General features: G+C 39.0%; 1 protein-coding gene across 1 annotated transcript in view; it reads left to right on the top strand.

The window, feature by feature from the left end:
- Positions 1-18,916, top strand: part of LOC149233535 (Zinc finger, C3HC4 type (RING finger) family protein) — a 357,687-nt gene that overhangs the window by 155,435 nt on the left and 183,336 nt on the right. Inside the window, exon 7 of the mRNA XM_089379789.1 lies at positions 17,244-17,515. Coding sequence (XP_089235915.1) covers positions 17,244-17,515 — 272 coding nt within the window. The remainder of the gene's footprint in view (positions 1-17,243; positions 17,516-18,916) is intronic.

Below are 18,916 nucleotides of genomic sequence, written 5' to 3'. Positions count from 1 at the left end.
TCTTTTGGGTGGAGGCTTGTAAAACAATAGCGCACCTACATAATAGGAGTTCTCACGGGGCAGTGGAGGACAATATTCTTGAGGAGGCATTTATAGGAGTGAGATCAAAGATGAGCCATCTTCGCATCTTTGGTAGCATTAGCGAAGAGGACTAAGTTGGATCCCTCATCTGGGAGAGGGATTATTGGTGGATACAATGAGATCTCAAAGGATCACAAGGTCGACCTTTCTGGGGCAGTGGAAGATAGTAGTTAGTCTGGATTTCAAATTCGAGGGTAGGAATTTTAGGAAGTCGCATGAGACAGGTTCAACAATGGCAGAGGATTAGGAGTGAGAGCCTCCAAAGGTTGAGCAGGGAACAACTTTACTAACAGGAGGATCACAACCTTCTAATTAGGAGGAGGAATGATATGTTCCTTTGAGATCTAGCAGGAGGAGGCCAAAATGGGCTGAGTAGACCTTAAGGGATGCAAAGGAGGATGTGGAGGCTCTTATTAGGACTTTTAGGGAGAGTATATCACCGACCATATTTTCCAGTTATATTGCCTTGATGAGCAACATCAGTGAGTTTGAGCCTTGTATCTTTGAGGAGGCAACATGCTAGTAGGTTTGGAGGGATACCATGGTGGAAGAGTCTATTTTTGTTGTGAGGAACGATGTGTGGGAGATAGTACCGATGTTTGCGGGAATGTTAATGGTCACTTCTTAATGGATCTACAAGATCAAGCGTGCAACAAATCGTAGTATCGAGAAGTATAGAGTGAAGCTTGTTGCGAGAAGGTTATCCCAAAAGGAGGGAGTGGATTATGACGAGACATTTGCACCCGTTGCTAGACATGCATTTATCAAGGCAGTTATATCAGTTGCCTTGAAGATGGGGTAGAGTATTCATCAGATGGATGTGAAGATTGCCTCCCTCAATGAGGTAATTGAAGAAGAGGTGTATATTGAGCAATGTAAGGGAAATGAGGTGTATGGGAGGGAGTCTTGAGATGTTCCTTCAAGATTTACTAGGAGGAGGCCAATATGGGCTGAACAGACCTTGAGGGATGTAGAGGAGCATGTGGAGGCTCCTAGTAGTACCTTTAGGGAGAGTAGACCACCAACCATATTTTCTAGTTATACGGCGTTGATGAGCAACATCAGTGAGTGTAAGCGTTCTACCTTTGAGGAGGCAAAAGGCTTGGATGGATGTCGTGGTGGAAGAGTATAGTTCCATCACGAGGAATAATGTGTGGGTGATAGTACTGAGGCCTGAGGGGAAGTTAGTCATCACTTATTGATATACAAGATCAAGCGTGCAATAGATGGCAGTATTGAGAAGTACAAGGTGAGGTTTGTGGCAAGAGGGTTATCTCAGAAGGAGGGAGTGGATTACGAGGAGGCATTTGCACCCATCACTAGATATGCATCTATTATGGCAGTTTTATCTATTGCCTCAAAGATGGGGTAGAGGACTCATCAGATGGATGTGAAGATTGCCTTCCTTAGGTAATCGAGGGAGAGGTGTATATTAAGTAGCCTTAGGGATTTGAGGTGCATGTGAGGGAGCCCCATGTATGTATTATAGAAGGCCTTATATGGACTTAAGTGGGCACCTCACGCATGGTACAATAGGATTGATGGGTACCTACTTAGATTGGACTTAACTAAGAGCAATGCGGACTCCAACTTTTACTACGTACCTGTTGATGATGGGCGACTTATCTTGGTATTGTACATTGATGATCTCTTTTTTACAAGATCAAAAAAGCTCATAGTGATGTACAAGGAGGACCTTGCTTTAGAGTTCAAGATGAAGGATATTGGATTGATGCACTACCTTTTGGGACTATAGGTGTGGCAACAACCAGGAGAGATTTTCCTAGGGTAGGGCAAGTATTCAGTCGAGATCTTGAAGAGATTTAGGATGAAGGATTGTGTAGAAAATTTGTAGGTCCAACCCGACTTCAAGTTTTAGGAATCACACCAGTTTAATGCCCAACCCATCATGGTTTTATGCTACTATTTTAAAACATGAATATATTCAAAAAGCATGAAACACATAAGCCTACTAAACTAAACATTTTTGCTAAGAATAACACAAGTTGTCTCACAATTTAACGCAGGTGATTTTGGTCCAAAGACCCTGGAAGAACCCTTTCTTGGATGGTGTTGTCATTGATGTCAACCTTGGGATTTGATTTTGACTAAACACCCGTCATTGATGTCAAACAATGTTAGGTCCCTATATTACTTGTGATTCCCCCATTACTATTGTCATTGTAGCCCCTTATTGTTATTGTTGTGCCCTAGTTGTGACCACATTGTTATTATTGTGCCCCATAGAAGCCCACTATTGTTATTTTTGTGCCCTTATATTATTATTGTTATGTTGCCTTTGATTATATTGTGACACTTAGACTCCTATATACATAAATGATGTTTTGTCATTTGAATCATCCAAGAATTGTTCATTTGTGTAATGTAAGGGAGGTTGCCCCCTCGAAGAGGTTGATTTTGAAGTCGTTTACCTATCTTTTTTTCTATTTTGTGAGCTGGTTGCATGACATTTGGTATTAGAGCTTTGAATTCTAAGGGTTTCGCTACTCCAAACAGGTCATCGTGGCATTTTCGCTATAACTTTTTTTAGATGACGTTTCAAAAGCTAAAAAATACCCATTTGAGACGAAATCTCGATGACCCTCAGGTTCGAATTTGAGAGCTTGTCTCGCTATATTTTTGGAGATATGATCCAAGGAAGTTAGGGTTTTTGCAAGATCCTGAATTACATCCCAAACAAGTGACCTTGGGAAAATCGTCATAAATTTCTCTCTGAGTATCAAATTGAAATTTCGTAAGAAGTTTCAAAAAGAGGATGGACTGTAGTTTTTTGTGCGTCGTTTTTAGGTCCAAAGGTTGAAACAATGACAATGAAAAGTACCCTTTTCATTAATTACTCAAAAGTTACTTTATGACTTTATAAAGTCACTTTATTCTTCTTAAAGTTTCTTTATGACTTTATACTTTATAAACTCCCTTTAGCTTTATTTTTTTCCCATAAAGTTAAGTAAAGGTGGTCACATTAAGACACTCCTTCCTAGGCTAGACACCAAGCCTTTGTCCTTGGTACCCTTTTTCTAATAGATTGCAAGATGATGTATATACACCCATGATTACAAACTTTAGGAAGCTTAATGCTTGTGAAAGTGAGTTGGTGGATCCCACATTGTATAGGCAGATGATCAGGATGTTGATGTATCTAGTTAATACTAGACTGGATATTTGCTTTGGAGTGATTACACCCAACTAGCTTATGGTGGAGCCAAGAGGGTTCATTGGGTGGCAACAAAGCATGTGTTGAGGTATCTCCACGGTACAATGGACTATGGACTGAGATATGTCAGAGTTGGTGGAATGTAGTTGCGGGGCTATACAGATTCAGACTGGTCAAGGAGTGCAATAGACAAGAATAATACATCTGGTTGTTACTTTAACTTTGGGTCAGTGGTGATCTCATGGTTTTGTAGAAAACAACACTGAGTCACACTTAGTTGAGCAGAGGCCGAGTATATGGTAGGGAATTTGGCGAGTTGTGAGGCCATATGGCTTTGCAAAATGCTCTTAGGGTTGTTTATTCTTGAGATGAGGCCTACAGTGATTCATTGTGATAATCAAAATTGCATCAAGATTTTGGAGAATCCACTGTTTCATGACAGACGCAAATACATAGAGATCATATACCACCACAAGGGAGCAGGTAGTAAATATTCTCACCATGCCCCTAGTGAAGGGGAAGTTTGTGTTTTATAGGGACAAGCTTGAGGTGGTGGAGAATCCCTTCTTGGCTAGGAGGGAGTGTTCATTTTGTAGCTCGGAAGTCTTTTGCATAGGCTGGTGTCTTGCATGCTAGAGAAGAAGTCCTCTTTAGGTGGTTGTTCGAGAGGAGCAACTAATATGATCTCCTTCCTAAGTTTTAACTTAGGAAAATGTACATTGATTAATTATTTAATTAATGTTGACTTTGGGCTAATGTTTTTCCAAGGAGAAATAATTAATTATTTAAGTGACTTAAATCTAATCTATATTGTTGATCGAAGAAAGTTGGGATTTAATCCAAGCCCTCAATCACTTTTGAGATTAGGGATTTGGCCCGTCGAGAAATTATAAAGTGAACCTATGGGAGTGGATGAAGACATTTTACATTGCTATTCTTGAGAGAGCAACTTTCTCAAGGAGTGAGAGACTCCAGGATTGAAGAGAGGGGAAAAGGATTATAGCAAGGACAATTTGAGTGCAATTTCAGTGAGGTTGAGTCTAGGAGGGAGAGGGCTGAGTTTTTAAGGGAGGCCGAAATATCCAGGGGCCAAATTTCTGAAGTGTGCAGGGCCATACGAGAGGAAAAGGAGGGACCAAGTGGCTATTGAGGGAGGCTAAATTTTCCAAGGGTTAAATTCTTCCAGGAGTGCCTATTTCAAGTAGGACAAATTCCTTGGGATCGATTTTCTGGTTCTAGCAGCAGTAATTTTTCTATGTATTCTATGTGGGTCTAGGCCCTAATTTTCCTGAGTAAATTAAAGTGAAGGAAAGTTGTGTTGGGTAATTTTTTGTTGTTGTTGTAGTGATTGATTTCCCTATTTTATCTGCTGCATTTTAAGTAGTGAAAGTTAAAATACCAGTGATTTATTTTTTGACAGTTTTCATATTTTATTCAGTAAATAATTTTTGGGTTTAAAAGATTTTTGAGGTATAAATAAATTAGATGTGGTATTAGAGAATTAATAGTTTTTTTGTTTTTATCCATGATGACTTCGTTTGGTTCTTTCTATGTTTTTGATATTGACTTTTAACTTTCGTGACCAAGTACTTTTGATATATCATTTAGGTCTTTGGGTGAAGGTACTATTGGAAATATTAAGAGGAGGGTGAATCAGTATTTCCCTTAATTTTTACAATTGGTTAAATTCCATTAATTATTTAGAACATCAAGACAGAACATAAAACATCACATGAACAATACACAACTTTTTTGTCTCAACCAAGTGCTTTGTTATGTATGATGTACATAACAAGACTCCGCAAGGGTTTTACCCGTAGTGCTGGAAGGAAGCAAATGCTCTCTGAATGGGTTTGGGCTCCCGTACCAAGGACAATGATCCAACTACAATCTGCTTGCCACAAGCTGCTGCCACTGCTGCCACTATTATCACTGCTGTAATACAATCCACTGCTGCCACTATTATCACTGCTGCACTCTACAACTGTTGTTGTTGCTGCTACCATTGTCCACTCTCACTGCTACTGCTACTGCTACCACTATCTACTCTCACTGCTGCTACTATCTGCTGTTGCCACTCACTGCTGCCATTGTTGCTCCTGTTGTCACTCGCTGCTGCCAACTGTGCCAATTAGCATACTTCAATTTTGTTGCCATCTCTGTCATCTCAGGTCACTTCCATGTCAAGAACACTGTCATACATCAGCAGTTACTGTCATCAAGAGATTGTTATCAAGGTCACTGTTGTGCCAACTATCACTGTATGCATATTGCTGTCATTATCATATCAGGATCATTATTATGAAGATCACTGTCACCGTGATCAAATGTTACTGTCATGCCAAAGTTCGCTGCCATGTAAAGGTCAACATTGTAATTTCAATTCACTGCTCAATCAAGGTCACAAGGTCACTATAATGCAAGATTATTGTCACATCAAGGATCATTGCCTTGTTTAGAATATTGTCATATCAAGATCAAGGACATTGTCATCTACAATATCATTGTCACCCATCACTGTCATTAAGATTACTGCTGCATCAATGTTTCTCAATGGTCACTGTTACTAGACAAGGTCACTATCACTAAACAAGGTCACTGTCATTAAAATTAGGGTTACTAGGTCACTGTCTTAACTGGTATCAAGATCAAACATAAAAGTATAAATAATGTAGGCCATAGAGATATAATGTGCCACTGTAATGTTCATTGAAGTCACTGCCATCAAGGTTGTTATCACCAAGGTTTGTGCAACAGGGTCACGAACATATGGATCATAATCATACTTACCCACTGCCATATAGATCACAAGGTTATTGTTATGTCATACATTATTTTCACATAAAATCACTGTCATAAGGTTTTTCCATTTAGTATGGTCATCATTACTGCCTGTCAACTTGGTCAACCTTAATGCATTATACATTATAGGTCACTCATCACTGTTATACATCAAGGTTACAATCATATCAAGGTTAAAGGCATTGTAGTATAGGAGCAAGAATCATTGTTATACGAACTACTGTCACTTCCATGTTCTGCTCAACACTGCCAAATACTAACAGTAAGCCCTTATCGATATCGATTCCAACATATATATATCCCAGTCACAAACTTATAACAAGATCTTAATTGTATCTACTCTTCATTAGACGACAAATATGCACGAGTGTGCACATCATACTTTGTGTTGTCTTAGAGCAACGCTGTTTGCATGCAGAGCAAGGTTCTTAGTAATATCTCATGTTTAACTTTGTTAGATAATCAAGTGAAGTTTCAGGGGTTTTGTCACAGTCATAGGTTGAATGTGTCAAGGGTAATTAAGCTGTAGAGATGCCATCAATTTGCTTTAGATGTTTAAAACTGAGATCAAAGGAGTTTGCAATACCCTAATGAACAATGCCCAGTAGAGGTGCCCAAACCATATGTAATCAAGCCTTAGTTGTAAGGGAGGAGCCGCACATATTCAAAAATGTCACTAACACTCCGCGATATCTTGGTTAAAAGGATCTGAACTTCTGCAAGACGAAACCCTTAAGATCTACAGTTATCATCCACTTCCGCAGATAACACGCAAGAGTAATCCAAGCCACAGATCATTAAGGCTGCAAGTATAGATGCTTAGAGAATGGATCGAATTAGGGTTTTTCTCTGTCACAGGGAATCAAAGAACATTAACCTCACTGCGATTAGCGCTTGTGCCCTAGCCCAAGCAAGAACAAGACCAATTTTAGTTTGATAGTCTGAGTCTGAAGAAAATGAGAATGATTTCAGACTTGAGACTTGGCCGTAAAGATTAAGCATGGTCCACCTACAAAACACAAAAATCACCTAGCTAATCCCTTGAACCACATACCAAGAAAAAATAGAAAGAATCCTGGCCGCAGGAAATTAGAAGCTAACAGAAATATGTCTCCTGCAACAAACATTTAAAGCCCATCGAACCCATGTAGAAGACCAAACAAATCTCCACTAGATATTTCAAAAGTTTGACCTCTCCAAATCATTTGCTAGGCCGTAGATGTATCTCCTCAGATCAATGTTTTAAATCACACACATGATGGAAGAGTGAATACCCTTTCTATAGATTTAGGAAGACCCCTCATGAAATCAACCGACTTGCAACAAGGAGGGAATATAATTCAAATTAAATATTTTAATTTTAATTTTGGAGCCGAACATTTAAATTTAATTTTGGTCCCAAATATTCCCTCCATTGTTTTTGGACCATATTAAATTTAATATTATTCTCATCAAGAATCAAACCCCGTTAATAAAATATCTTAACCAAAAGTATTCAAATTGATTTTTAATGAGAAGCCCTTTTGACTTCTTGAGTTGCCAACTAATCATATACTGCTATGTCAACCACTGCTGGGAATTTTGAACATTGGGGCATCAATTTCAAACAAGCATATCTCTCAAACCGTGAAGGCCTACGAGACGCTCCACATATCAACAAAATTGGCATGGTGCGGAGAATCTAATGGCGAGGGTCTTCAAGGCGAACTCAGTGATTTGCATCATCAAAATCTCCAATAGGTGTGGGGTATGATCATGATCTAGGTAAACCAAACCCTAGAGCTAGAGTTTCATCACTCCATCATCTCATCGATGACATCAATGACGACATCCTGAACCTGCTTCCGCTTTGACATCAATGACAACATGCTCAGTGGGTACTACTGAGTTTGACTTAATTGTAATGCCCTAAAGTTTCACCTTCTTATCGAGAAAAGTCAATTTTTTTTTTCTCTATGTTTAATATGAAGGTACCCAATTTTTCAAACCATAGTAAATTGAGAATTATGTTGATTTTTCCTTCAAACATGGCTATGACACTGAATTGAGATATACATTCATAATCGTGAATTATCACATGTAAGTTCTTAATTTCATATTGGTTCTTGCAAAAGATATCTTCCTTTTCATCTACATTTAGTTTTGGAATTTGATAATTGATTTTCCAATTTAATGTTGATGTAATTTTCCTTGCCGCTCGCATTGATAATAATATTAATTTCTTTTCCTTGGATACCTCCCTTTTAATGTAAATACTCTGCCATTGGAATACATTTATATGAAATATTTCTTCCTTAATTTCTGATTTATAGTCCATTTAAATACTCTGTACTTTTTAAAAGTAGCTCTTTTTATAACCTTCCTCCTCTTTTTGTTCCTTTTTTTGGGAAAACCTTATGAATGATATATATATATATATATATATATATATATATATAATTTTTTTCACAAGGAAATCATCCTCTGTCTTAGCCTAGGGGTGAGAGTGATCATATTACAACAATATTTCTCATCATCATGTCACTCACAGGGATTTGAGCTTGAGTGTGGAAGATAACAACCATTTTTCCCAACCACTCGAGATAACCCGAACTCACGTGTATATATATAAAGTAATAAATATCCAAACCATCTTTTGCATTTTTTAAATTTTCTTTCATTGTGGCTTTCTTACGCTCTTACCTTTCTTTTAGTTGCATCAACCTCTAGGGCTATGTTTCCAAGCTTACCTCAAGGATGACGATGAAGGGTGACAATCCTAATGACCAACGATCACCAACAAGAGAAATGGAGATGAATAAGGGGGAAAGATGGAAAGTGGTGAGTATGGATTACCTTGGGCACATTACTTCAGTCAATGTTTTCCTATTAGTGCTCTTTGTAAACCCCTAAGGGCTTAGAGGAGGTCCCACTAGACTAGAATCAAAGACTAACCCTCTAGGTGAAGTGAGGGAATAAGAAGGTAATCGAGATCGATTAATTATCTAGTTTGGTTGTTGATCTATATTAGAATACCCATAACATTAAGTGAAGGCACATGATTGCCAAAATGGTTAAAGTACCTGCTGATCAATGACCCACCTTCCTTCAAGAAGGAATGTCAGATGGGAGAAAGAAATTTGATTGGAGCAAAAAGTGGGGGATCTTGGCATCATGTTACGTGTTGATCATATAGGTCTACTAGCTATTTGGTTGTCCATGAAGGAGAAAAACTTTCTCCTTATTTACTGTGGCTTAACATTATGTCTCTGTCTAGGTGATTATTTTATTTTTGCTTTAGATTTTGGTTTAGGGAAATCATATTCCAGTGCAAATGTGGCAAAACAGGTATTTGGAGTGATACCTTACTCTTGTAATAAGGCTTTTCGGCTTTGTTTTAGCCTCTAATGATTTTGTCAATCTTCTATCTATCGATCCTTTTATCTATACAATTGCTTTGTGGAGCTATATCCTCCTTGTAGTTTGTTACTAACAATAGTGACATTTCATTTATTTTTCATTTTCATCCTTTTACTTATATTTTTGACATTACCATGAATTGACTTAGGGTGTTTGAGAATGGTTCTGACCTCGTTGGATTTCATATGGAGAAACTAGAATTTTAGATCTTACTCAAAAACCAACAAACTTAATAGTTTTCAGGATTTTACGATTTGGGGGATTGCAATGTTTCCATTTGATTCTGTCATTTGTTAGGGTATGGTTTAGGCATTTGATCAAGAGCATGAAGCTCTTTATGTACCTTGAGGTTGGTGGTATTGATTATTGAACTCCTCTACCATGGCCTTAACAAAAATGTACCCTTCAGTCAAGGCAAAATAATTGGTTAGGCATGCTAAGCTTTTTTTTTACCATATTATAAGGTTGAGGAGATGAACCCTTCACTCAAACCAAAATTATTGGTTGGACATGCTAAACTTTTTCAATTTCTACCATATTACAAGGTTGAACAATCCAATTCTAAAGACTTTGAGCTAGATGATGTTCATGTAGCTCTTGTTGATGATCCCATTCCTAGTAGTGGTAAACCAATGTTGAGTTTGATGAGTGGTCATCTTTATCAGTGATTTGAAGGAGACTAGTGGCCCAATAACTTGTAGCATTGTTTTTGAACTCTAGTGATCCAAAAATGGATCCTGGATAAACCTCTAAGTCTAAAAGACTTCATGCAAGAGGTAAAAGGTGCCAAATGGCACAAATCCTTTGTAAATCAAAGGAAACAAAAGTCGCAAGCTGCTTTCAGAAATAGTCTCATTGTAGAGATCTCCTCATTCTGAATCCAACGCAACATGAATGGGTGAAAGCGGACTCCGGATGAAGGAGTTATTGTAAAATGAAAATTGCCCAATGTCCTTAAAAAAGGAGGCAATTTCATTAAATTTTGAACTATATTGAAAATTTTGATTATAGGCTCACGGGCCAATCCACAGCTGACACATGGCAGGCCGGGATTGGGCCATGTGGCCCACTCTGATTGGTCTAAGAAGCATTGATATCGCATCGGCGGATGGCTATATAAAGGAGGAACCTCAGGTCTTAAGGCATCGCGACATGCGATTGCCGAAATATCACATCACTTAAATCCAAAGGAAAAGGACTTACCCACAGGCATGGTGACTTGCCGATGTGCGATCGCCGATATCGACGGATCGCAATCGACGCTAGCATAGACCTTGTTAAATGAAGAGGCCTCAGGCATGAGCGATTTGCGATTGCGACTTGTCACATCGCAACATCGCATCGGCATGTTACAATGGAGCGGGGCCACACATATATATACGGGCGATCTGATGAACCAGACCCGATAACATTATCAACCATATTGTATGGATCCTGAGATCTGCCCAATGCCACTTTTCAATGTATTTACGTATATTTCATTGTTTAACGAAAATACAAAGGGGAAGCGATATGCGATGTAAACCAGACTCGAAAGGGTTCCAGAATGGAAATATATATGATTTCAGATCCGCCCAAAGCCATTTTACGTTAATTTTTGCTGTTTTCAATGTATTTTAAATACAAAGGGAAACCAAAGAGCAGGTCAATTGCGATATGCGATGGCGACCCCCAGGTGGACTGGATGGCGCTATAAAGCGGGATTATGAATGTTTCAAGTCCAATATATTGTGCTTTATGTGGATTTCCCGTGTTTTCACAGCGTTCTCTGTGTAAATAGAGAACGACTGTTACTAATGATTTCAAGTGCCAATTGCCCTCATTTGTGGCAGAAATAGGTGGCCGCCTGCCCAAAGGGCGTTATACAATGATTATTGAACGCTCAGAATAGGGATTCGAGCAGACATGGCCGAAAGTTGCAGAGCCCGAAAGGGAAAACCAACAGGTAGCGCGATTTGGATTTTAAGCCATGAATGTCAAAGACTAGGGGTTGCTGGGTTGTTGAACGATGGCCAAGTTATTGTTTGCTGCTGAACGCTGAAAGTAGTAGCATCCGAGAGCCAAGAGAGCAGAGCGATAGAGAGCCAAAGAGCTACTGTGTAGGGTTGCTGAGTGTTGACGGTGGTCGAGTTGGTGTTGGAGCTGTTACTGAAGCTGAGCACAAGCAGGTAGCACTAAGACAACAACGCAAAAGCAAAAGAGTAGCCTACGGGGTCACTTGGAAACCATGTGAAAAGCCAAGGGGACTGTTTTTCTAATAGAGAGCCGAAGAAGCCAGAGCTGAAGAGCCGAGAGCTAAAGAGTCAAAGCCAAGAGCCAGAACCAAGAGCCAGAGTCAGAGCCAAGAGCCAGAACCAAGAGCCAGAGAGCCAAGAGCCAGAGCTTCAAGAGCAAAGGGATAAAAAGGTGTCTGAACCCACTATTTATGTGTAGAACAGCAGGAGTTGAGCCAAAGAGCTTGTAAAAAGACTTACACCATAATCCCAGAGAGCCAAGTCAAATTGACAAGAGCTCACGGAGACGTAGCCCAAGAGTTGTGGGTGAACTCCAAATTAATATTGCTGTTTATGTGTCTGCTTTATTGCTGCATTATCTCTGCTGCTTTATTTACTGTTTTATATATATATATAGATATATATATATATATATATATATATATCAGCTTCGGCACATTAATTTACAACACTTAACAGTCAAAAACAAATACAAGCATACACCTATATTTTCAAGCTTTTCTTAATTCCACATTGGTTAATCATAAAAGACTTGGGAAAATTCAAGCTTTGGAAGTGGGAGAGGTTCTTGTAAGCTAGACAAGAAGCCTAAGAGCCCCATTTCAGATCAGGTGGTATCAGAGCTTAAGATTGATTAACCACACCTTTAAGAAGGTTATATCAGAATGATTGATTAACAAAGCAAAGACTGCTTGTTTGAAAGGTGTTTGAACAACAAGAGGCTGATTGTATGCTTGTTTGCAGATTGACTATTTGTTGAGTTTGTAGAAGGAAGAAGAGCTGAAGGCATTCTTCTATTCCAAAGGACCTCAAGGCAATCCAAAGCACAAGAGGTTTGTTGCAAGAGGTTGCTTAAATAAGCTCTTTATTTATCTTGTTGAAGTTTTTTTTGTTCATTGGCATAATGACAACTTCTACAAGTGGGTCCTCAAATTCTGCGTTCTTCACAAGATTCCTTAATGAAGACATGAGGCAAGAATTGTCCACCATGATGGATATGGTGAGAGAAATGTATGAGGATGGAAGGAAGAGCAGTATGCTTAGAAAGCAGCTGAATTCCATGAAGGAAGAGAAGTAGTTGCTTGCTGACAAATTGCAGGAAATGGAGAGGCAACTTCATATTGCAAATATGAACCTGAAAAGGATGCATGAGTTGGAAACACATCTCTTTGTTGCCTAAGAAGCCTTAGTCAAGTACCAGCTTGAAGAAGAGGTAAGCCATTCCAGTTTGTCTTAAAATTCCTCTGAGAATGCTTGTATTGGTTCTTTTGAGAAACATACTAAAGGCATAGGTTCCAAGCTAATGTCCAAGATGGGCTATGAAGGAAAGGGCTTGGGAAAGCATGCACAAGGTATTGTTGAAACAATAATGGTTGAGGAAAGGCCTAAATATTTGGGTCTTGGCTATGGACAACCTTATGGAGAGAATTCCAAAGCTGCCATGAATTCCATTGAAACAGTCCCAAGGAGTTTTATTTCTTGTCCTCTACCTCAGAAGTGTGAAGGTTGTATCCAAGAGGAATACAATAGCTTGAAACATCATTTGCTGGATGCAGGTGTTCAGAAGCACACTCTTGAACCAGAGAGTTGGGGAGACTCTAACAGCCTTGAAGAGTTTGATGGTGTTCCAAAGGGAGCCACTTCTTCATTTGCTTCACCTCCTCATGAAGGCAATAAAGGTGAAAGAGACAGGTATAAATATGGTTCTAAATACATTCCTTTTGATTTTGCAAAGCATGATGAATTTCCACATATGTATGGGAAAAGAATTGCATGTTCCTTTTGTGGTTTGGATAACCATGATGTTTCTAGATGTTGGAAGAGAATGGCCACATACAGGAAGCAGAAGAAGGAAAAGAAGCAAGTAGCCAAAGGTCCATTGGACAAGGCAAATCATGCTATCAAGAGGAAGGACATCTTGCTGCAAAGTGTTGGACACTGAATCCAACAATGCTTCCACCAAAACTGAAGAAGAAAGTGGAAAGAGAAGATGGCAGAAATGGAAGTGAAGATTCCATGAATGATGTGTTTCAAAATGATTCACATGTTGATGCTGATGTGCAAGCAAAGGTAGTACCTTTGAAAGGGATTGGTAGGGAACAATTAGAGTTCTCATCCGATTAAGATTGCATGTCTATTGATGCATCTATATTATATTTCATTTCAACTTCTAAAGTACAGTGTGCTTAAGTGAAAGTTGAGGGATGAAATGCATGCATGAGCTTGATATGCGTGAACACAAGGATGTCAATGATTTCCTTGTTTTTGAACATGTATGTGTAATTAACTTGCAGGGGTGATTGCTTTGACATGCATGTGATACCATGTTGATGAGGAAGAAGTTAACTTGGTCTCGAAATGGAGACAATGATGAAAGTTTCATCTTTTGGAAAAAGAGTCCTAATGGTCTTTTTCTACATGCTTGACTTGAAGGGTCATTTGTTTAAAGTCATTTTTTGTGGGCTTGTATCTAGTCCATCATTTGTGTGCAGATGTAAGACATGGAGGTGTTCACAAGATGTGAAAATTTGTTTCTTTTGTTGAAGCAGGAGTTTAGTCCATCCAGTTGTTGTCTGTATGCCTATTGTTGTTGGCAGCTTGTCAAACAGGTACAGATGAAAGTTTTGTGGAGCGGATGTACTTCACATTTGTTGAGCCACCCTGGATCAATGATCAAGGCAAAGAAGCTCAAACTACCTTCTATGACCATTTCAGTAGAAGTTCTACAAGAAGGCAAGGAGGAAGACAGTTCTTCTCAGGAAGACTAGCCCATCCAGAGAAGGGAAGTGGTCAGAAACTTTGGTTCAAAGGCACTATGCAAAGGCAAGTGTAGGGAGGTTGAAAGAAGAGAGTGAGTCACTCTCATTTACTGTTCATATCAGTATATCAGTCTTTTGGAGACCAAAAGTTCTTTTAGTGGGAAGGCGTGATCCAAAAATGGATCCTGGATAAACCTCTAAGTCTAAAAGACTTCATGCAAGAGGTAAAAGGTGCCAAATGGCACAAATCCTTTGTAAATCAGAGGAAAATGAAAGTCGCAGGCTGCTCTCAGAAATAGTCTCATTGCAGAGATCTCCTCATTCTAAATCCAACGCAACTTGAATGGGCGAAAACAGACTCCGGATGAAGGAGTTATTGTAAAATGAAAATTGCCCAATGTCCTTAGAAAAGGAGGCAATTTCATTAAATTTTGAACTATATTGAAAATTTTGATTATAGGCTCACGGGCCAATCCACAGCTGACACATGGTAGGTCGGGATTGGGCCACGTGGCCCACTCTGATTGGTCTAAGAAGCATTGATATCGCATCGACGAATGGCTATATAAAGGAGGAACCTCAGGTCTTAAGGCATCGCGACATGCGATTGCTGAAATATCGCATTGCTTAAATCCAAAGGAAAAGGACTTACCCATAGGCACGGTGACTTGCCGATGTGCGATCGCCGATATCGGCGGATCGCAATCGGCGCTGGCATAGACCCTGTTAAATGAAGAGGCCTCAGGCATGAGCGATTTGCGATTGCGACTTGTCGCATCGCAACATCGCATCGGCGCGTTACAATGGAGCAGGGCCACACACACACACACACACACACACACACATATATATACGGGCGATCTGATGAACCGGACCCGATAACATTATCAACCATATTGTATGGATCCTGAGATCCGCCCAATGCCACTTTTCAATGTATTTACGTATATTTTGTTGTTTAACGAAAATACAAAGGGGAAGTGATATGCGATGTAAACCGGACCCGAAAGGGTTCCGGAATGGAAATATATATGATTTCAGATCCGCCCAAAGCCATTTTACATTAATTTTCGCTGTTTTCAATGTATTTTAAATACAAAGGGAAAACCAAGGAGCAAGCCAATTGCGATATGCGATGGCGATCCCCAGGTGGACCCGATGGCGCTATAAAGCGGGATTATGAATGTTTCAAGTCCGATATATTGTGTTTTATGCGGATTTCCCGTGTTTTCACAGCGTTCTCTGTGTAAACAGAGAACGACTATTACTAATGATTTCAAGCGCCGATTGCCCTCATTTGTGGCAGAAATAGGTGGTCGCCTGCCCAAAGGGCATTATATAATGATTATTGAACGCTCAGAAGAGGGATTCGAGCAAACATGGCCAGAAGTTGTAGAGCCCGAAAGGGAAAACCAACAGGCAGCGTGATTTGGCTTTTAAGCCGTGAATGTCAAAGACTGGGGGCTGCTGGGTTGTTGAACGGTGGCCAAGTTATTGTTTGCTACTGAATGCTGAAAGTAGTAGCATCAGAGAGTCGAGAGAGCAGAGCGATAGAGAGCCAAAGAGCTACTGCGCAGGGTTGCTGAGTGTTGACGGTGGCCGAGTTGCTGTTGGAGCTGTTACTAAAGCTGAGCACAAGCAGACAACGCTGAGACAGTAGCACAGAAGCAAAAGAGTAGCCTACGTGGTCACTTGGAAACCAAGTGAAAAGCCAAGGGGACTATTTTTTTGATAGAGAGCCAAGAGCCAAAACCAAGAGCCAAAGAGCTAGAGTCAGAGCCAAGAGCTAGAGCTTCAAGAGCCAAGGGATAAAAAGGTGTCTGAACCCACTGTTTATGTGTAGAACAGTAGGAGTTGAGCCAAAGAGCTTGTAAAATGACTTACATCATAATCCCAGAGAGCCAAGTCAAATTAACAAGAGCTCACGGAGACATAGCCCAAGAGTTGTGGGTGAACTCCAAATTAATATTGCTGTCTATGTGTCTGCTTTATTGCTGCATTATCTCCGCTGCTTTATTTACTGTTATATATATATATATATATATATATCAGTTTTAGCACATTAATTTACAGCACTTAACAGTAAAAAACAAATACAAGCATACACCTATATTTTCAAGCTTTTCTTAATTCTGCATTGGTTAATCATAAAAGACTTGGGAAAATTCAAGCTTTGGAAGTGGGAGAGGTTCTTGTAAGCTAGACAAGAAGCCTAAGAGCCCCATTTTCAGATCATCTAGAGGCCTACTTAGAGCCTCATTGATCATGTATTTTGTTGTTGATATGTTTTGCACTTTGTGCCATTTTGATATATTCACCCTTACATGATATATAAATGAGCAAACATTGCTTATTGTGTTTCTAATAGTTTGGAATAATAAAAATATGTTTTCATTAAAAATTGATTATGTATTTTTTCATATCCAGTTCATTGAATCTGGTTTGATCCGATTTGATCCAGTTCTGGTTTGAATCCCGGTTAGATAGGTGGCCGGTTTAAAACCCAGTTCCAGTTTTTAAAACTATGTTACTAACCAGAAAAATAATCACCTGAATTTTTTTGCTGTTTTTGCTGTCTTATTTTATTTTTTTCTTAGTATATAATTATATAAATCCTTCAACAAGTTCTGTTTCTTCTTGTTCAACCCAGTTCCAGTTTTTAAAACTATGTTACTAACTAGAAAAATAATCACCTGAATTTTTTTGCTGTTTTTGCTGTCTTATTTTATTTTTTTCTTAGTATATAATTATATAAATCCTTCAACAAGTTCTGTTTCTTCTTGTTCATTTCAGGTGTTCTTGTCAACTTGGGAAACAGGAGAATCATTTCCATGCCAGAAATATGCTGTCTCTGTGGGTCCCACCTCTGCCATTGTAAGGAGTCTATTTCCTGAGAAAAAGTGGAGAAAATTTCAAATATCAAATCTATTCAGTAGCTCAAGTGTTGCGACAAAATTGCATACTATAGATTTATGCATAGTTGAAGATGGGAGCAAAATTACTGACAAATGGCTTGTTGCCATTACCCTTGGCTCTGGACAGACAAGAAATATGGCATTGGACAGGTATGTCTCTTGAGAACAAATGGTGAAGAATATTTGTTGCTATAAACTAGTTTTTGTAGGTTACAAGAATAAATCTCCAGACAATTATAATTTTTGTCTATGTACACCCTGTAAATTTTGTCTATTTGTAATTGTGAAATAGCTAAACGATATCATTACGATAGACAGCATAGGAAAGATATGGAGTGCCTAAAGATTGATGCTAAGGCAGACATGCTGATACTAGTCACTCATTGCATATAACTATCCCATGATTTTTCTGTTGTAATGATACTGTTTTTTATTGTGATGCAAGATGCATGCTTTCCAAATCCATGTTTTGCTATTGATTATTAAGTTTGCTCAGCAGTTATGTTGCATGGATCAGGACAGGGTTAGTGTAGGTTGGTCGATTTGTAAATTTGCACTTTTTTAATTGGAAATTGTTTTACATATGCATGAAAGAGGTACAATTTAAGATGCTTAGGGAAATGGGTTTCTTTTCTTTGGCCTAAGGAAGCCTTGTTAGACTCTAAATTCCACTATGATCAAGGAACTTTCCAAGAAAATGTTTCCTGAGTTGCACAGTTCAGAGTAACATATAGAATAGAGGAAAAAATTAGGAGACAATAAAAGAAATCCCATCATGTGCATAAATATGAACACAATCATGAGTGGCAAAAACCAAAGTAGGCTTTACCATGTGGAATGTGTACAAAGGATCATCACACAATGCACTTAACAAGGGGACATAATACCCATGCAGATTTCTTTTGCAAATTTGTAGCCCACCCCGTTTCAAGGTTTTAGAATAATGTTTAATGCCCACAGCCCCAAAGTGTTAGCAGATATAAAAACTGATAATGTTAATTAACTTGAAACATACAGGACTATTCTACTTCCATTTCACTTTCAGCTGCTATAGAAATAAACAACATGCACAGAATTTTAGGACACTTAGTTTTTGGTCAAACTTTGACCCTGGAAAAACCTAGGGGGAAAACCAGTCTATAAGGAGGATTATATTGCTTTCATCTAAGGAAATTATTACAGCATATAAATTACAAAGCACATATACTTATCTCTCCCTGCACTGTCTCAATTTCTGGCCCACTGTCTGCTTTGGACTGCTCATAAATTCGCGCTACAGGACTGCAAATTTTTTCTCAAAGTTTGCACTAACAATCTGCTGAAATCTCCACAGTTTGTATCAGTCAAACCCCACATTATTTGCCTGGAAAAGGGTGCAACTGATCAGCAAGTCTGCTCCTCAAAACTTGGGCTGATACTCCTTGAAACTGACATGTCTTCTCTAAATACGCTGTAGCTACCTCACTCAGCACTGAACCTTCCCATAAAGTTACATGCCAAAAAGGTAATTAAAGTGTCTTCCTAGGCAAAAGGGCTAATGCACTAAGAAAC

Source organism: Pinus tabuliformis, chromosome J (assembly GCF_031772625.1).
Source record: "Pinus tabuliformis cultivar Carrire ecotype Pingquan chromosome J, CPIR1, whole genome shotgun sequence".
Classification (NCBI taxonomy): Eukaryota; Viridiplantae; Streptophyta; class Pinopsida; order Pinales; family Pinaceae; genus Pinus; species Pinus tabuliformis.
The sequence above is the reverse complement of the archived record's forward strand: the minus strand, read 5'-3'. Positions and strand labels throughout refer to the sequence as shown.